Here is a 15,552-nt window from a genome sequence, read left to right as displayed (position 1 = left end):
GACAATTCAAAGTCACAACCTTTATCCGTTCTTGTCCCTTTTTAATGCCTATTTGCATCTTCTTAGCACTTCCAGGGCACAGAGAACAGTTAAAAGAAAAAATGTCCACATAAACCCTCTCTGTACGAACATATGTAAGCTGGTCATTTTCTGGGATCGTTCCTTCTGTCAGGGAAATTTCCAATTAACATGTTGTGTATGTCTTGGGAGGCAGAGGCAGGCAGATCTCTGAGTTTGAGGCCAGTCTAGTCTCCATTAGTGAATCCAGGCCAGCTGCGGCTACAGGGAAACCTTGTCTCAAAAAGACCAAAACAAAACAAAACAAACCACAAAAAACACCCCACGCTGTATATGTACCACTAGCTTTAGAAAAAAAGATGCTGACAGCACTGTAGGGTATTCTGGAAGAGACCTCCTCAGTAGTATACAATGACCCCTGTCCAGGGCGTTTGCAACTCTGGACAGGAAAGTCTGGCTCCAGCATCAAGGCCACTACCCAGCACTTCACACAAGCAGAGCTCAAAGCTTGAAAGCTTCACACTGCCTGCCTCTATACAAAGCAGTCCAGGCCATAGCCAGTCTATAATTACTGACCTAAGATACAAACTGGCTCAGAAGGAAATAAGGTGCTGCCTGACAGTGCAGAAATGATGCTGCAGCCCCATGCCAACATAGCTCAATTAAGAAGGAACTCCCCAACAGCACCCACAAAAGTGTCCAACAAGTAGACTGCCAAGGGAATGCCCAGACTCAAGAAACTGGAGGAAATAAACTGGGCCGAAAAAGTACATTTAATTCCAAGCGCTCATAAAACTGTATCCTGGGGCTGGAGAGATGGCTCAGTGGTTAAGAATAGTGACTGTCCTTGCAGAGGACCCAGGTTCGAAACCCAGCACCCATATGGCAGTTAACAACTGTCCGTAACTTCAGTTCCAGGGGATCCAACAGCCTCTTCGGTCCTCCCCGGGCGTTGAACGACACAAGTGCACTTACTTGCATGCAGACAATACACGCATACACGTAAAAAAATATTTAAAAAATAAAAAAACCCAAACTATGTTGGACATATACCAATTTTTTAAAAAATATTATTTTATGTGTATGAGTGTTATGCCTGCATGCAGGTAAGTGCACCTGTGTCGTGCAGTGCCCATGGAGGACAGAAGAGGCTGGTGGATCCCCTGAAACTGGAGTTACCAACAGTTGTTAGCTGCCATGTGGGTGCTGGGATTCAAACCTGGGTCTTTTGCAAGAACAGTCAGTGTTCTTAACCGCTGAGCCATCTCTCCAGTCCTGACATATACCAAAATGTTTATGGCACTCATCACAGTGGGCCAAGGAACAATAATTACTGTCTTCATTTCTTGAATCTTTGTATAGCAGTATGCATTTGTTATATATTAGGTAGTGCTATTTTTCAGTTTTATAATCTTGTGTATCTAGATTTACTGGTTCATTTACTTTTTCACAACCCTCTAAGATGGGAACTATTTAATGTATCCCCATTTTATAGGTGAGTACTACAGAGAGGTACAGTCACTTGTCACATGCCACACAGCTAGGAAAAGGCAAATCTTGCTCCACCCTGGGTAGCCTGTGTCAGAGCCCATGTTTGTTACACTGCTGCTGTGTCCCCCATAACAGACTGTTCTAAAAGCAAAGCAAAAACAAATCAAGCTAAGTGATTCGTACCTCCTCCTTGCTTTGCAATGATCTCTCCTCTCTTCAGTGCATTACTTAGGATTTCTAAGGAAACCAGGAAGAAAAAATAATTAATCAAATTTCTCTGTAATAGAAAGTTGCTTATTAGACTCTAAAGTACTACAAATAAATTCTTTAAAAAGAAAGGGGAAGGGGTTGGAGACACACATAGCTAAGATCATTTTCACAGAAACAGAAACGTCCTTGACCTTGGGTCATAATGATAGGACCTTGTAGCTCCTAAATCTGAGGCCCAGTTTGCAGGGCCACCTGAGAATTTATCCCCCAATGCATCCATGACCTGAACTCAAGAGAAAGATGAGGACCAAATTCTTGCTCATTAGCAGTTTTCAGAAGGTAGTCTAGACCCTTGGCACAGAGGATTCCCGAGCCAGCAGGAAACCAAGGCCTCTCCAGGTTTCCTGCTCACAAGTACGAAGCCTCTGTGTTGATGCAACCCTTTTCTGTACCACAGAGTAAATTAAAGCTGTAGTTATACTCAAAGTTGGAGAGATGGGAACCAGCAGCACCTGCAAGCAGTGCTAGGAACATCATCTAATGAACAAGAAGCGCGTGACTTACAACAGGGGAACCCCCCCCACCCCCACCAATCTAGTGTTCCATTCAGAAAACACTGTTGCTACCATCTACATGTTAGTTAATGGGTCGTTGACTTCAGACTCCTCAGCCTACAGAACTGTTCGCAAATGAGGTCACAGAGGAAATCTTTATGGAATGATTTATATTCAAGAAATCACACTTTCTGTGGCCATCATTCAGAACCACATGACTTTGAATGTCACCACGTGCCAGGGCACTGTGAGCAGGCACCTACAGTGACACTGGTACATGTGTGCTGATAGCAGGTACCTGATGACCCAGAAGGAGCCCTACCCATGTAACCCCCACAACTGCTACTTCTGAAGAGTGCCGCTGCCCAGGGCTGGTCCTCCACCTCCAAAGGCTCCATGAGGTTCTTTGACTTGGAGGAACACCTACTACCATGTGGTGCTTACAAGGGGAGAAGAGATAGGAAAATCCACCCTGGCCAATATCTTTACAGATGTGCATGACAGCATCTGCAAGGTGCTGGGAGAAGTACATGACTGCACCCTGACTGTCGATGGTAAAAGTACAATGATTATCCTGGGCATGTGAGAAAATAACAAGGTGAACAAACAAAATCACTGAATGCAGGTCAGGGATGCCTACTTGATTGTTTACCCCCATCACAGACAAAAGGCAACAGAAGTGACTGAGTGTGGTACCATGTAGTATCTGTGTCAGAAGAGAGAGCTTGTGCAAGTTCATTTGAGACCTCTGTGGCTGTGCAACACAATATGAAGGAGTGTTCAAAAGCACTGTGCAGCAGGTCAGCCTGCATCTGGACAGCAAGGAAGAGAGTAGGCTGGCCTATCAGAAAAGGTGGAAGGGTACCCCCAGGAAAGCAGGTGTTTCTGGACAAAAAGCAATTAAGAACAAAGCCTTCAAGGTTAAAAGCTGAAATCCTGCTATGGTCTCTCCATGCTCCAGGCACCCTGCTGTCTCTGAGATGTTCCCCATGATGAAGACCATTACAAGGCTTTGGGACCAAAGACTGGATGTCGAAGTATTGTTATGTTAAACTTGGTTCCCCCATTGTACACAGGAGCCAGCATGTTAGCCTCATGGGTAATAAAATGCACAGGAAATTTAAATTTTTTTTTTCAAGAGTCAGTATTTATCGGAAAAGCTTGACCTTGCTACATGGATACCTGAGCATCATTTCAGGACATGTTTGGGCTCACATGGACTTTTTCTCTGCTTTAGGCAAAATAATGAAGCTTTGGAAGAATGGCTGAAACAGTTATGCCTCATCATTAACATTTTTCCCAGTGTCTTATGTGAATCTGAGGCCACTGTTAGAGGAAATCTAGGGAAACTGTCAAGACTTTATTCAGGAGGAGGACAGCTTTTCTGGCCTCCACAGAGCTATAGAGCTATACTGTCAGTGCCAGTTGTAACTATTAGTGCTTCATCAAACCATAAAAAGTGATGGAAGTAACTGGAAATAGTTTTTTGTTTCAAAGCATGAGTGTTTTGCCTCCATGTACATAGGTGCACACCCAAGTCCTGCAATGGCCACAGGGGTCAGAAGAGAACATCAGATCCCCTAGAACTGGAGTTACACCAAAGTTGTTAGCCTCCACGGGGGTGCTGGGAGCAGAACAGGGGTCCTCTGCAAGAGCAGCCAGTGCTCTGAACCATATAACCTGGAGTGCAAAATACTTTTATTTTAAATATAATCAAAAACCTGAAAAAAATTTTGAGACAGGTTCTCACCAAGTACCTCTGGGTGACCTGGAACTTGCTATGTAAACCAAGCTAGTCTCAAACCCACAGAGAACCTGTCTTCCCACTGCTGGGATTAAGGGTGTGTGCCACCATACCTAGCCATCTTCATGTTTTGGTAATCCCAAGTTTCTCTTCGATATTTTGCTATATGGGAAAATGTACTCAGCTTTTCTGGTCATGTAATATACTAGCCTCAAAGCACATCTTGTACTATATTACCATAACCACAAATGAAAGCCTACCCCACAGCTATTTCTTTTTTCTTTTTCTTGGTCTTTTTGAGACAGGGTCTCCCTGTAGCCCCAGCTGACCGGGAATGCACTATGTAGACCAGGCTGGCCTCAAACTCACAGAGATCCCCCTGCCTCTGCCTCCCGAGTGCTGGGATTAAAGGCATGCACCACCACACCTGGCTACAGCTATTTCTTGAACTCCAAACTACCTGCTAGAGGAAGGTAGGAAAGTACACTGAAATACAAGTGCTTCCTGGTTACTATCAAGTACCCAGGCTCCTTCTTCCATGACGCCTGAGATCCTGCTTGGCATGCTAGGCCTAGCTTCACTTTACTAAGACAACACTTAGATCAATCTATTCTCTTTGAGAGCTTTGCATCATTATGCCACGTATTTAAAAATCCAAATTCTTTCCACAGGCATTCACAGGCCTCCCTTGTGGTGATACTCCGTTTGTTTTCCTATTCTGTCGCCTTTAAACCCCTGAACCTGTCTTGTCTGCTGGCACACCTGCTACCTATGTCAAACCCCTGAGCTCCCAGCCTTCTAGTTTCAACTGCCCCTCTACTCCCTACATGGCTACACTGAACACAGCTTATCACTAGCTGTCCAGAGAAATCTTACGGGTCCTAACATACTTCATGTGCTGCTAAGGGCCTGGAAATCAACATTTTCACATGCTTTCTCATTAGATCACTCTCCTGGCTATCTTTTTTTAAAAAAAAAATTATTTATTATTTTTATTTTTATGTGTTTTGACTGTATTGCCTGCATGTACATGAGTGCACCTGTGTCATGCAACGCTGTGGGGGTCAGATTCCCCTGGAACTGGAGTTAAGAACGGTTCGTAGCCACCATGTGGGTGCTGGGAATCGAACCCAGGTCCTCTGTAAGAGCAGTCAGTGCTCTTAACTGCTGAGCCATCTCTCCAGCCCTTCTCCTGGCTATTTTAAGTATCATCTCTTCAACTGCACCACATCCTTCAAGGTTAAAGGTCATACACATATTTTTGAAGCACCAAGTACAGCTATTTGCACAAAGTAGTATAAAGATCCACTGCCATGATATAAGGGACACCGTGTAGTTGGTAAAAGAAGTCAAGAACTATGAACTCAAAAAACCAACCCAGGCCACTACTCTGAAAATCCAAATAAACTATTTTATTTGGTACAGACTGTATTATTCCTTTGGGTCTTAAAACAGGCAGCAGCAGGAAATTCCAAGTCAGAGAGTACAGAAATAGAACCAATCAGATAGCACCCAGAAGGGCAGATCTCTGTGAGATCAAGGCTAGCCTGGTCTACATAGTGACTTTCAGGCCAGCTGGGGGTTACAGGGAGACCCTGCCCCAAAACTAAAACAAACAAACAAATAAATGAATAAATTAAAAGAAGGAAGGGAGGGAGTCACAGCAGTAGGAAACAGTAGATAATGTTTCCATCTAGGTCAAGGTAGAATGAGTTTCCTGTTGCCACATGAACTAAACCTCACAGACTGGGAGCCCACATCCACTTGTGTGCCACTGCAGGGATAGAGGGTTGACAGCCATGTCGCAAAGGTGAGAAAGGCCACAGAAGGGCAATGACATCTCAAGAGCAAGAAAATGTTAACTAGGGGTTTAACCATCATGTCATGTTCTTTTTACCATAGGCATTACACCAAAAAGAGTATTTTAAAATTAAACCTTCAGGGCTGGAAACCTGGTGCAGCCATTAAAGGCTCAGACTCACAACTAAAATTATGCCTTTAATATGGTACTATTCCAAGACATGGAAAAAAACAAAAACAAAATAAAAACAAAAACATAGCCATGGGTTAAAAAAAAAAGCCTTACAATTATCCTAAGTCATCTACAGATATGAATTCACTCTCTCCAATTTTAAAATTTTAACAAAATGAAATAAGGTCAGGTATACAAAGAGCAAGCAAGTCCAGAAGTAAAACTTTCTCTTCCTTTCTCAAACATGTCCTTATTACTAAATTATTTTAACTCTTAACTAGCAAACAAAGTAGAGATTTTTTAATCCTATTTTTGTACCTACTACATTTCGGTTGACCCTCCTCCTCCAAAAGCTTCCAGCCGCAATATAGAACGCTTTCACCCTCAGTGGGTACTCTATCATCCTCTCTATCCTCCTCCCTTAAAGCCACTTTATTTCTCTCTATACTCCCTCACTTACATGTAGATTTACATATATAAAACTAGAAACTAGGATCTGTATCTTCACTAGCAGCCTAGTTATTAAGAGTCAAGAAAACCATTTATATTTCCTAGCCATGTCATGAGAAAATGAGAATACAAGTTTCCAAAAACAGCCACCAAACTCTGAGAAAGAGTTCCAGTAATACCCAACTCTCAGAAAAATACACTGCAGACGAGAGGACTGAAGAGATCTCAGACCCAGAGAGTCAGGATGTGAAGCTTAATGATGTACCTGAAGACAAATCTTCCTAGGGCCTTTAAACATTTTAAGAACACAATATCTGGGCTGGAGAGAGAGCTCAGTGGTTAAGAGCACTGACTGCTTTTGCAGAGGACCCAGGTTCGATTCCCAGCACCCACATGGTGGTTAACAATCTGTAGTTCCAAGGGATCTGAGGCCTTCTTTTGACATCCATGGGCACTGCATAACATGAGTATACTTACACACATGCATGCAATACAATCATACACTTAAAAATATTAAAAAAAAAAAAAAAGAACACTATTAGTATCAACCAGACATAAAGCCTGTAGTCCTGACCCCTTGCTCACAGGCATCCCAAGGAAAACACAGGCTAACTGCTCCTGGATAAAACATGATTTATCTCACAGGACTGAGAGGCAGGCAAAGGTAGGAAGATACCCATCCTCCTCTAAGCTTTCAGAGAAGTAACTTCAGAGTCCCAAAATAGGCAATCTTCTTGTTCCCCAGCAATGAAGGGCACTGTGATTTAACAGAAAATAGACTAACTAAATGGAGAAAGGCAGCCATAGCAATGTAAAGAAGAAACTGCCATCTTATCTAAATTGAAAGGAGAAAATTTTTCTGCATAGAAGCAACTTTTAAGACTCAAGGCCTTTGGTGTTAGATTAACTTCCCTGATCAATTTAAATCTCTTGTAAAACCATTAGCAACCAAAATCCTCCATCCTGCTGTGGAGGGAGATGCCTAACCACTAAGCAAGGCTTTGAAAAACCATCAGGGCTAGAGATCTAGCACTTTTCATGTTCACACAGGGCACTTTCAGAAAAGCCACTTGAAAAACAGAAAACTCATTGCTATAAAGAACCAATAGGTCTAGAAGGCAATTTTTTCAATGTCAACCAAAACTGACAAGCCTTTGCCTGAGAAAGAAGCCATGGTATCAGCTTTAAGCTGGTGGACCCTGCCCATATGGGACCCAGGGGCCTTCCTGCCCATTCCTCTGCTTAGGGGCTCTCCAAAGCTTTGAGACAGTCTCATCTCATTTCTGACAAAGTCCCTCTTAAATCCCTCACCTATATCACAGTGGAAAAAGTATTATCTTAGACCATTCTAGGGATAACCAATTTTTAACTCTTTAACAGAAGGTATCTCTATGAAGCACTAACACTCACCTGGCCAAGGGCTGCTACTTCACTGAATCTTCACAATCACCCCTATACTTATATGACCTACCACCACCACTGCCTCCTTACAAAGTGAGGCTCAAATCCCACAGTAACTTGTTTAAGTCAATATATTCCTGGCAAGAGTGAGGTAAAGGCTATTAAGACACCCAAAGTGAACTGAGAAATAATGCCTGGGTACAGACTTCTCTACTGGTATTATTCTACTTCCATGTATAATGGGATGAGGACAACCTAAAAAACGTAGAGGTAGGCTAGAGAGCTGCCTCAGCAGTTAAGAGCACTGGCTGCCTTTGCAGAAGACCCAGGTTCTATGCCCAGCACCCACACAGCAACTAACAACTGTTCCCAACTCCACTTCCAGGGGATCCGATGCCCTCTTCTAATGTCTGTGGGCACCGCACGACACTGGTGTACTTACATTGCATGTAGGCAAACACTCTTACACTAAATTTTTTTTAAAATGCTGAGATCTATGGGGGAAAGGCCTACTACAGTTGACATCTGCTTAAGAAACTTTCATGACTGCTATCACCACCTACTTTTCCCCTGTACATTCATTTCATGATTTGCCTGCCTCCCCTACTGAGAAGTCTGTGGAAAATCAACTATTATTGGACTGGGGGTATGGATCAGTGATATAACACCTGCCGAGCATGCATAAGGCACTGGGTTTTAACCCTAGCACCAGAAAACCCAAACAAATTACCATTATTACTTTTACTCCTTGGAAATATCAGGCAAATAGGTGTTATATGGCAGACAGTTTTTGTTTTGTTTGGGGTGGGGGCATCTTTTTGAGACAGGGTCTCCCTGAAGCCCCAGCTGGCCTGGAACTCACTATGTAGACCAGGCTGGCCTTGAACTTATAGAGATCCACCTGCCTCTGCCTCCCAAGTGCTGGAACTAATGGTGTACATCACCACGCCCAACTGTGGTGGACATATTCCATTGTACAACTACAAATGTACATGTGACATGTATGCACCTCACATTTTTACTCTTTCAAGAATATGAAGAGTTAATTCTTCCCTTACACCATGTGGGTTCTGGGGACTGAGCTCAGATCATTGGGGTTGGCAGCAAGCCCTTTCACCTGCTGAGCCATCTCGCTGACCCTCCAGTTATAATTTAACAAGGACCCCGAGCAAAGGTGAACCTACAATTTAAATTAATCCAAGTGAAGCCCACAGGTCAGTCACTATGTACCTGCTGTGTCCAATTTGAGCCCAAGGGTAGAAGGCAGGAGTCAAGTCTCAGGCATGCCTTAATGCCACAGGCAAAGGCCTCATCTTCCCAACACAACTGTTTACAAGACTTTACAGTGCCAATTTTGCTTTAACAGATATGTATCGATACACACACACACACACACACACCATTGCTAAATGTTGCACGAGCCCATTCTGTTGATATCTCACAAAAATTAAGAAAAAATTATAGCCATTTGTGGTGGTTTGAATGAGAATGTCCCCCATAGGCTCCAAGTACTCAGGCATTTTGTCCCCAGCTGGTGGCACTCTTTTGGGAGGTCTTAGAAGGTGTGGCCATGTTGCAGGAAGCATGTCACTGGAGGTGGGCTTAGAGAGTTCTTAAGCCTTGCTGGATTTCCAGTCACTTTCTGCTTCCTATGCCTGATTAAAGAAGAGCTTACTTAGCTTCTGTCACCATGCCTCCCCACCATGATGGAGTCTTGCCCCTTTGGAACCGTAAGCTAAATAAACTCTACCTTTTCTAAGTTCCCTTGGTGTTTCTATCACAGCAACAGAAAAGTAACTAATACAGTAATGGGTGTCAATTGACAAGAGGTGGACTTGTGATGGCTAATCCCGGGTGTCAACTTGACTGGATCTAAGATTAACTGAAATGAGAGACCTTCTTGACATGGCAGAAGGGAGCTCTTGCTTTTTGCTGCTTGCCTTCTTACTGGTGGTGAGTTGTCTCACTGCTGTAACCAACTCATTGAATTCCAACTCAGACTGAAGACTAGTAGATCTTGAGGACTCTATCAGGCCTACAGTGTCAGACTGAGGCTGCTAAGATATCCAGTCTTGTGGGCTAAACAACCACTCAGCCTCTCCAGTGTGGTGGCCCCATTTTTGGACTCCATATATATTATCAGTTCTGTTTCTTTAAAGAACCCTGACTAATAACACTGTTCCATCACAATTTTACTGTAATGGCTGATTCACTGGCCCTGAGATCTGTTATAACAGGTTTATTATCAACACCTGAACCACAAGGCAGGCATTATGGGCATCAATAAAATAACCAAAGTGTCTCTACTTTAGTTTGGATTTTTTTTTTTTTTTTTTTTTTTTTTTGAGACCCCAGCTGGCCTGGAACTTACTATGCAGACCAGGCTGTCCTCAATCTCAGAGATTTACCTCTCTCTGCCTCCCTGCTGTGATTAAAGGCATGTGCCACTGCGTCCAGCACACTATGTCTTTTTAAGTCAGTCTCTCTCATTCTTCCTGCCCGCCCCCACCACCCCAACAGTTTTATTTAAACTCAAGGGCTCTGGAGCTTGGTTTCTCTAAATCTCAGAACCTAGATCCAGTCTGAAGAAGCCTCTAGTCCCCTCAACTTCAAAAACATTATCATTCCAGCTGGGCATGGTGGCATATGCCTTTAATTCCAGCACCAGGGAAGCAGAGGCAGACAGATCGCTGAGTTCAAGGCCAGCTAGCCTGATCCACATAGTAAGTTCCAGGCAAGCTGGGACTGCAGGGAGACAAACAAAAAGACAAAAAAGTATACCAACCTAGTCACAGTGACAACTAAATCTCCTTCCTAATGACTGATCTGACTTCACATTTTATCAAGCCAGACTTCTTTCACTTTTTAAAAAAAAAAAAAAATTTTATTTATTTTTATGTGTATGAGTGTATTGTCTGCATGTCTGTAAGGGCACCCATGTAGTGCAATGCCTGAGGAGGCCAGCAGAAGGCGTCAGATTCCCCCAGAACCGGAGTTACGGATGGCTGTTAGCCACAATGTGGGTGCTGGGAATCAAACCTGGGTCCTCTGCAAGAGCAGTCAGGGAGGGCTCTTAACCGCTGAGCCATCTCTCCAGCCCCCTTTCACTTTTTATTAGCAAGTCTGAAGGCACATTAGAAACATGAACCTCTGTTCCTGCATTACTGACTATAGAGTTTCCTATACTTCTTACCACTGTCTATATTCTAAAGATGGACTGATCTCACAACCCAGCATCACTAGTCACTGGTCACATGACCTTAAGCCAGTTACTCTCTGTGCCTCAGTTTTCAACAAAACGGGGAGAACAGTACCTAGTCATGTGATTCTTGTAAGGCCTCAACATAGTAACACATTGTTTTTTCTTTCTAAAATATATACATTGGCTAAAACTTGTTATAGAGGATATTGTATGCTTTTTGGTTCATAACACTGGCACCAAGACCTTGGGATACCTCATGTTTTGTGTGCTGAAGCCATCTGAATCTGATGCAATGCTATGGTCACTCCAGGAATCAAGTCAGATGCTTTAAATCCTGAATATGTAGGAAAAAAATCTCTTTGGCGAGTAATTTGCAGCTGGTTCCAAGGTTTGGAAACACCCATGCTAAGATTTCTGTCATTGCTAGATTTCTAGACTCCACCATACTAAGAAAAATGGCCTAATATGTTTCAGACATACTTTGTCTTTTCCATAAACAATGGGCTCTCATTAACCACTGCAGGCAGAGCAAAGGATCCATCCATGTTCAAGGACTATCTGAATTTTGTGGTAGTGATCTGAGCTCTTGAATTTACTAGATTAAGTAACTCATTACAAGGTAACTAATTATCAATGACCTTACTTACCCAAGATTTGGAAACTATAGCTAGTACTGCATTGTGACTCAACAATAGGTTAGTACTGTTGATATGGGCTTGACACTGTAGGGTTGTCTGTTTTCTGAACCTCTTCTATACTTGGAAACTGTTAGTCCTGATTTACTAGACCCAACAACCACCCGAAAGAGCAGAGCAAAGCAGGATAGATAACACGTCCAATAAGGTAAGCTATGTGTAGCAGCATGAAGAGATTTTAATTGCCCCAACTCCAACCCAGGATAATCAAGTGTGATTGGGCACTACAACCAAGAGTTTGTCATAGAGTCCATCAAAGAGAAAGCATTAAGAAGACTAGGCTAGCAGTTACAGGGTGGAATAGTGCCCTATGGACTGGTCAAACATGGATTTAGATATTCTTCATATGTCTTCTGCTTCTCTGATCCCAGGCTCATCTGGGTCTAGGGGATATTTCAGACCTGCCCCTGATAAAAAAAAAAAAAACAAACCAATTCAAGGCTAGCAAATTGGTTCCAACACACTCTGTTACTAGTTGGAAGGATCATAGAAGTTGTTACATAACTGGATATTATTAATGCTCTCTTCGTCTACAACTTGGGAGTTATCAGGGCAGATAATCCAAAAAGAACCAGTCCCAGTAGAAGAGATGGCTCAGTATTTAAGGGCCTATATTGCTCTTCCAAAGGACTGAAGTTCATTTCCTAACACCCACATCAGGAGACTCACAACCACCCAAACCTCCAGTTCCAAGGGATTTAACACATTCTGACTTCTGCTGGCACTGTACTCACATGCACAACCCAAACTCAGATACACATATATACAGTTTTTAAAAAAAATCTCTAAACTGAAAAGAACCAGTACAGCATTCCACGACAAGGGTGCTCTGGAGAACATTTTTAAGGGTGCAAAGTATAATCAAGGATGTATATGCTTTTGAGTGCTGGAAGCAATAAGCAAACTTTTAAATTTTACTACATACATATTGAAGAAATTTGGAACATTGGACAGATCAACCTCAAGTGAACTATGTCTAGCTATGTCTACCTTTTAAAGGGAATTCAAAGATACGTAGTCAGGTGGAAAAACAGAAGCAGGACATCATGCAAAGCAGGTCTACAGTCTAAAGGACACCAAGAAGCCGTCAGCCAAAGGGTAAACATAAGCAGGAAGAAATGCTAATCTTACCATTTATCCGGCCCATGTTCATCCCAGATCCAAATCGTCCCATGTTTTCCATACCACCACCAAATGGACCCTCCATGCCTGTAATTAAAGTGTTTATTTTAGCATCATTCCAACAAGCCTGCTCAAATTCATCAGGGGAAGAAAAATGTTTCCACATGTTTCACTGGCATTTTCTGCCAAGAACTTACCAAGTTTTAGCGCTTTTCCTAAGAAAAAAAAGTTGGTGCCCTTTTGTAACAAAGATTACCATGTTTTAAAAGCTGACCTGATCCAACCCCTCAATGAATACATAAATCAAAAGTAAGCCCAGAGAGATAAAATGGTCTGCCCAAAGTCACAAAGCTAGTTAAGTGAGAAAGCCAGAACCAAAGCCAAAACTCACTGGAACAATGAACAGACAAGAAAAAGTAATTCCTAGACTCACATCTGGAAATCAAAGTGAGAATGTCATGCAAGGTTTAGAAGACAAGAAAAATAAGAGGAGAAAGGGAGGAAAACCGTATCTAAAATATTTGTACTTCATTTAGAATTTTCTTACCTCCTATTTTATTTATTCCAAATCCTATGCCTTCCATTCCCATTCCTTAAAAAGAAAAAGTCAATGCACACTAAATTTATGTCAAAATAGTAAACACAAAATTCCAAACCAATAAATGAATACAAAAATCTGATTAACATATTTTGTCGGGGGGGGCCTACCATTTCAATTATCAAAACATCATATTTCAAGCAAACAAAGCATTAACAGAGTAAGTTTAAATGTGGCTTAAAATTAAGAGTCTATGTAATTTTATAAAATGATGAAGACAGGTAATACTAAACATGCTATAAATTATCAGACACAGACTCTAAACATTCACTTTTTAGGGCATTATAAAATAAGGAATGGATATTCAATAAAAACTCCTATTAAAGATAAATAATGCTAATAAAACACCAACATTTCCTCCCACATTCCTAATCCTTCTTTTGGGTGCCAGGAAGTATGTGATTTAGGTTAGCATGGCCACCTGAGACCAGGAACACTCCAAAATGACAATGCTGAAGCAGAGACGCACCCACACAAGTACAAAGGCATCTATGAAAGAAAAGGCCACATCTAGATTCACAAAAATGAAATCTGCCTTAACAGCACAGAAATATCATACTATACAAAAATTTACAACAATAAACTGCAAGCTTAAGACACTGCTAAGCTTTCTTTTACTCCTTAGCCTTTCTTTGTTTTCTGGAACAAAGAAACTGCCCATTTTCCTTATGATCTGTGAGCGGTCATGCTGTAAGGCTCTCCAATCCTCTTTTCTTCTATCTAGAAAAAGCCACACCAACAACAGTTGAGAGACCAAGGGGGTATGAGTGACAGACTTATCAGACTCCACAGCAGTGCTGTGGTCCCAGTTAGGGACCCCTGCATTCTGTCACTGACTGTGAGCTTGCACTAGACCAAGTCTCTGTCTTGCTTTTTGTCTTTCTGAGACAGTCTCACTATGTAGACCAAGCTGGCCTCCCAAGTGCAGGAATTCAAGGTGTGCGCCATAATGCCCGACTTGCCTTCTTTTATTGAGTGGCCTATTTCGGTTCAAAATGTTACTATAAGGATAAGATGAAGAGGAACTCTGTCCCAATTAAATCTTTATCCTATCTGAAAAACTCAAGCTCCAATGATCCTAATAGCTTACTTGAACTTCCCTGATTATCCCCATTACACCTCTCACCTGCAGGCCCCAGGTTTCCCATTCCAATGCCTTTGTTCAGATGATTAGCATCAATGGGCTGCCCTCCAGGTCCTAACCCCATGCCAATACCACCAAGACCATCTGGAAGAGAAAAGAAGTGTGAATTCCCCTTCTCAGAAGGCAAGACAGTTGACAGTGTTCCAACTGTCACACTCCATCCCTTGCCCCCAGGAACTTTCAAACCCCATTTCAGACTTAAACACCTCTACACTTCAGAGTGCCCCTCTTTACAAAGGTACAGCTTTTTACACGTGTTCACTATGACTAGTTCGTGATACATACTTATACAACAGGGGAAGTTAAAAAATTAGTTCATGGGGCTGGAGAGATGGCTCAGTGTTTAAGAGCCTTGGCTGATCTTGCTGAGGACCTGGGCTCAGCTCCCAGCACCCACAGGGTGGCTAACAACCACCTGTAAACTCCAGTTTCAGGGACTCCAACACCCTCTTCTGGCTTCTGCAGGCATTGCACCGCATAGGTACACACATATACATGCAGGCAAGAACTCATTCACATAAAATAAAATCAAAAAGAGCCATGACACACCCCCTCAGTTACCATTTATTTGGAAACACGTGTGTTAATACAAAGAAAGGGGTTCCTTCTTTAAACAATGGTGTCTTTCAACAAACCATTACCTATCCTCCTTCCCTTTTTTGGAACCAGAGAGATATGAACCCTTAGCCAACTGTTCTACCACTGAGCTATATTGCCAACCCTATTCTTTAAGCCACAGGCCTCTCTCAGGCTATTAACTATCACTAATTTCATAACTCTCTTATCAATCCAAATCCCCAGTGGCAATCAAATCCCTCTCTCCTCAGCTAGCACCAAACTACTTTTTGCCTTTATAGATCTGCCATTTCCTATAATCAAGGTTTATGTGTACTGTAGCATGTGTTAGCATTTCTTTCCTTTTAGGACTAAACAATATTACCTTGATTTGTC

General features: G+C 42.3%; 1 protein-coding gene across 2 annotated transcripts in view; it reads right to left on the bottom strand.

The window, feature by feature from the left end:
* Hnrnpm (heterogeneous nuclear ribonucleoprotein M) overlaps window positions 1–15,552 on the bottom strand; it is a 52,084-nt gene that overhangs the window by 4,430 nt on the left and 32,102 nt on the right. For both annotated transcript variants that reach the window (XM_008844573.3, XM_008844574.3), the window contains 4 exons: window positions 14,584–14,685; window positions 13,407–13,451; window positions 12,869–12,946; window positions 1,693–1,746 (listed from right to left, as the gene is read on the bottom strand). In XM_008844573.3, the coding sequence (XP_008842795.1) occupies window positions 1,693–1,746; window positions 12,869–12,946; window positions 13,407–13,451; window positions 14,584–14,685 (279 nt within the window). The remainder of the gene's footprint in view (window positions 1–1,692; window positions 1,747–12,868; window positions 12,947–13,406; window positions 13,452–14,583; window positions 14,686–15,552) is intronic.

This window comes from Nannospalax galili, unplaced genomic scaffold (assembly GCF_000622305.1).
Source record: "Nannospalax galili isolate Female #2095 unplaced genomic scaffold, S.galili_v1.0 scaffold262, whole genome shotgun sequence".
Classification (NCBI taxonomy): Eukaryota; Metazoa; Chordata; class Mammalia; order Rodentia; family Spalacidae; genus Nannospalax; species Nannospalax galili.
The sequence above is the reverse complement of the archived record's forward strand: the minus strand, read 5'-3'. Positions and strand labels throughout refer to the sequence as shown.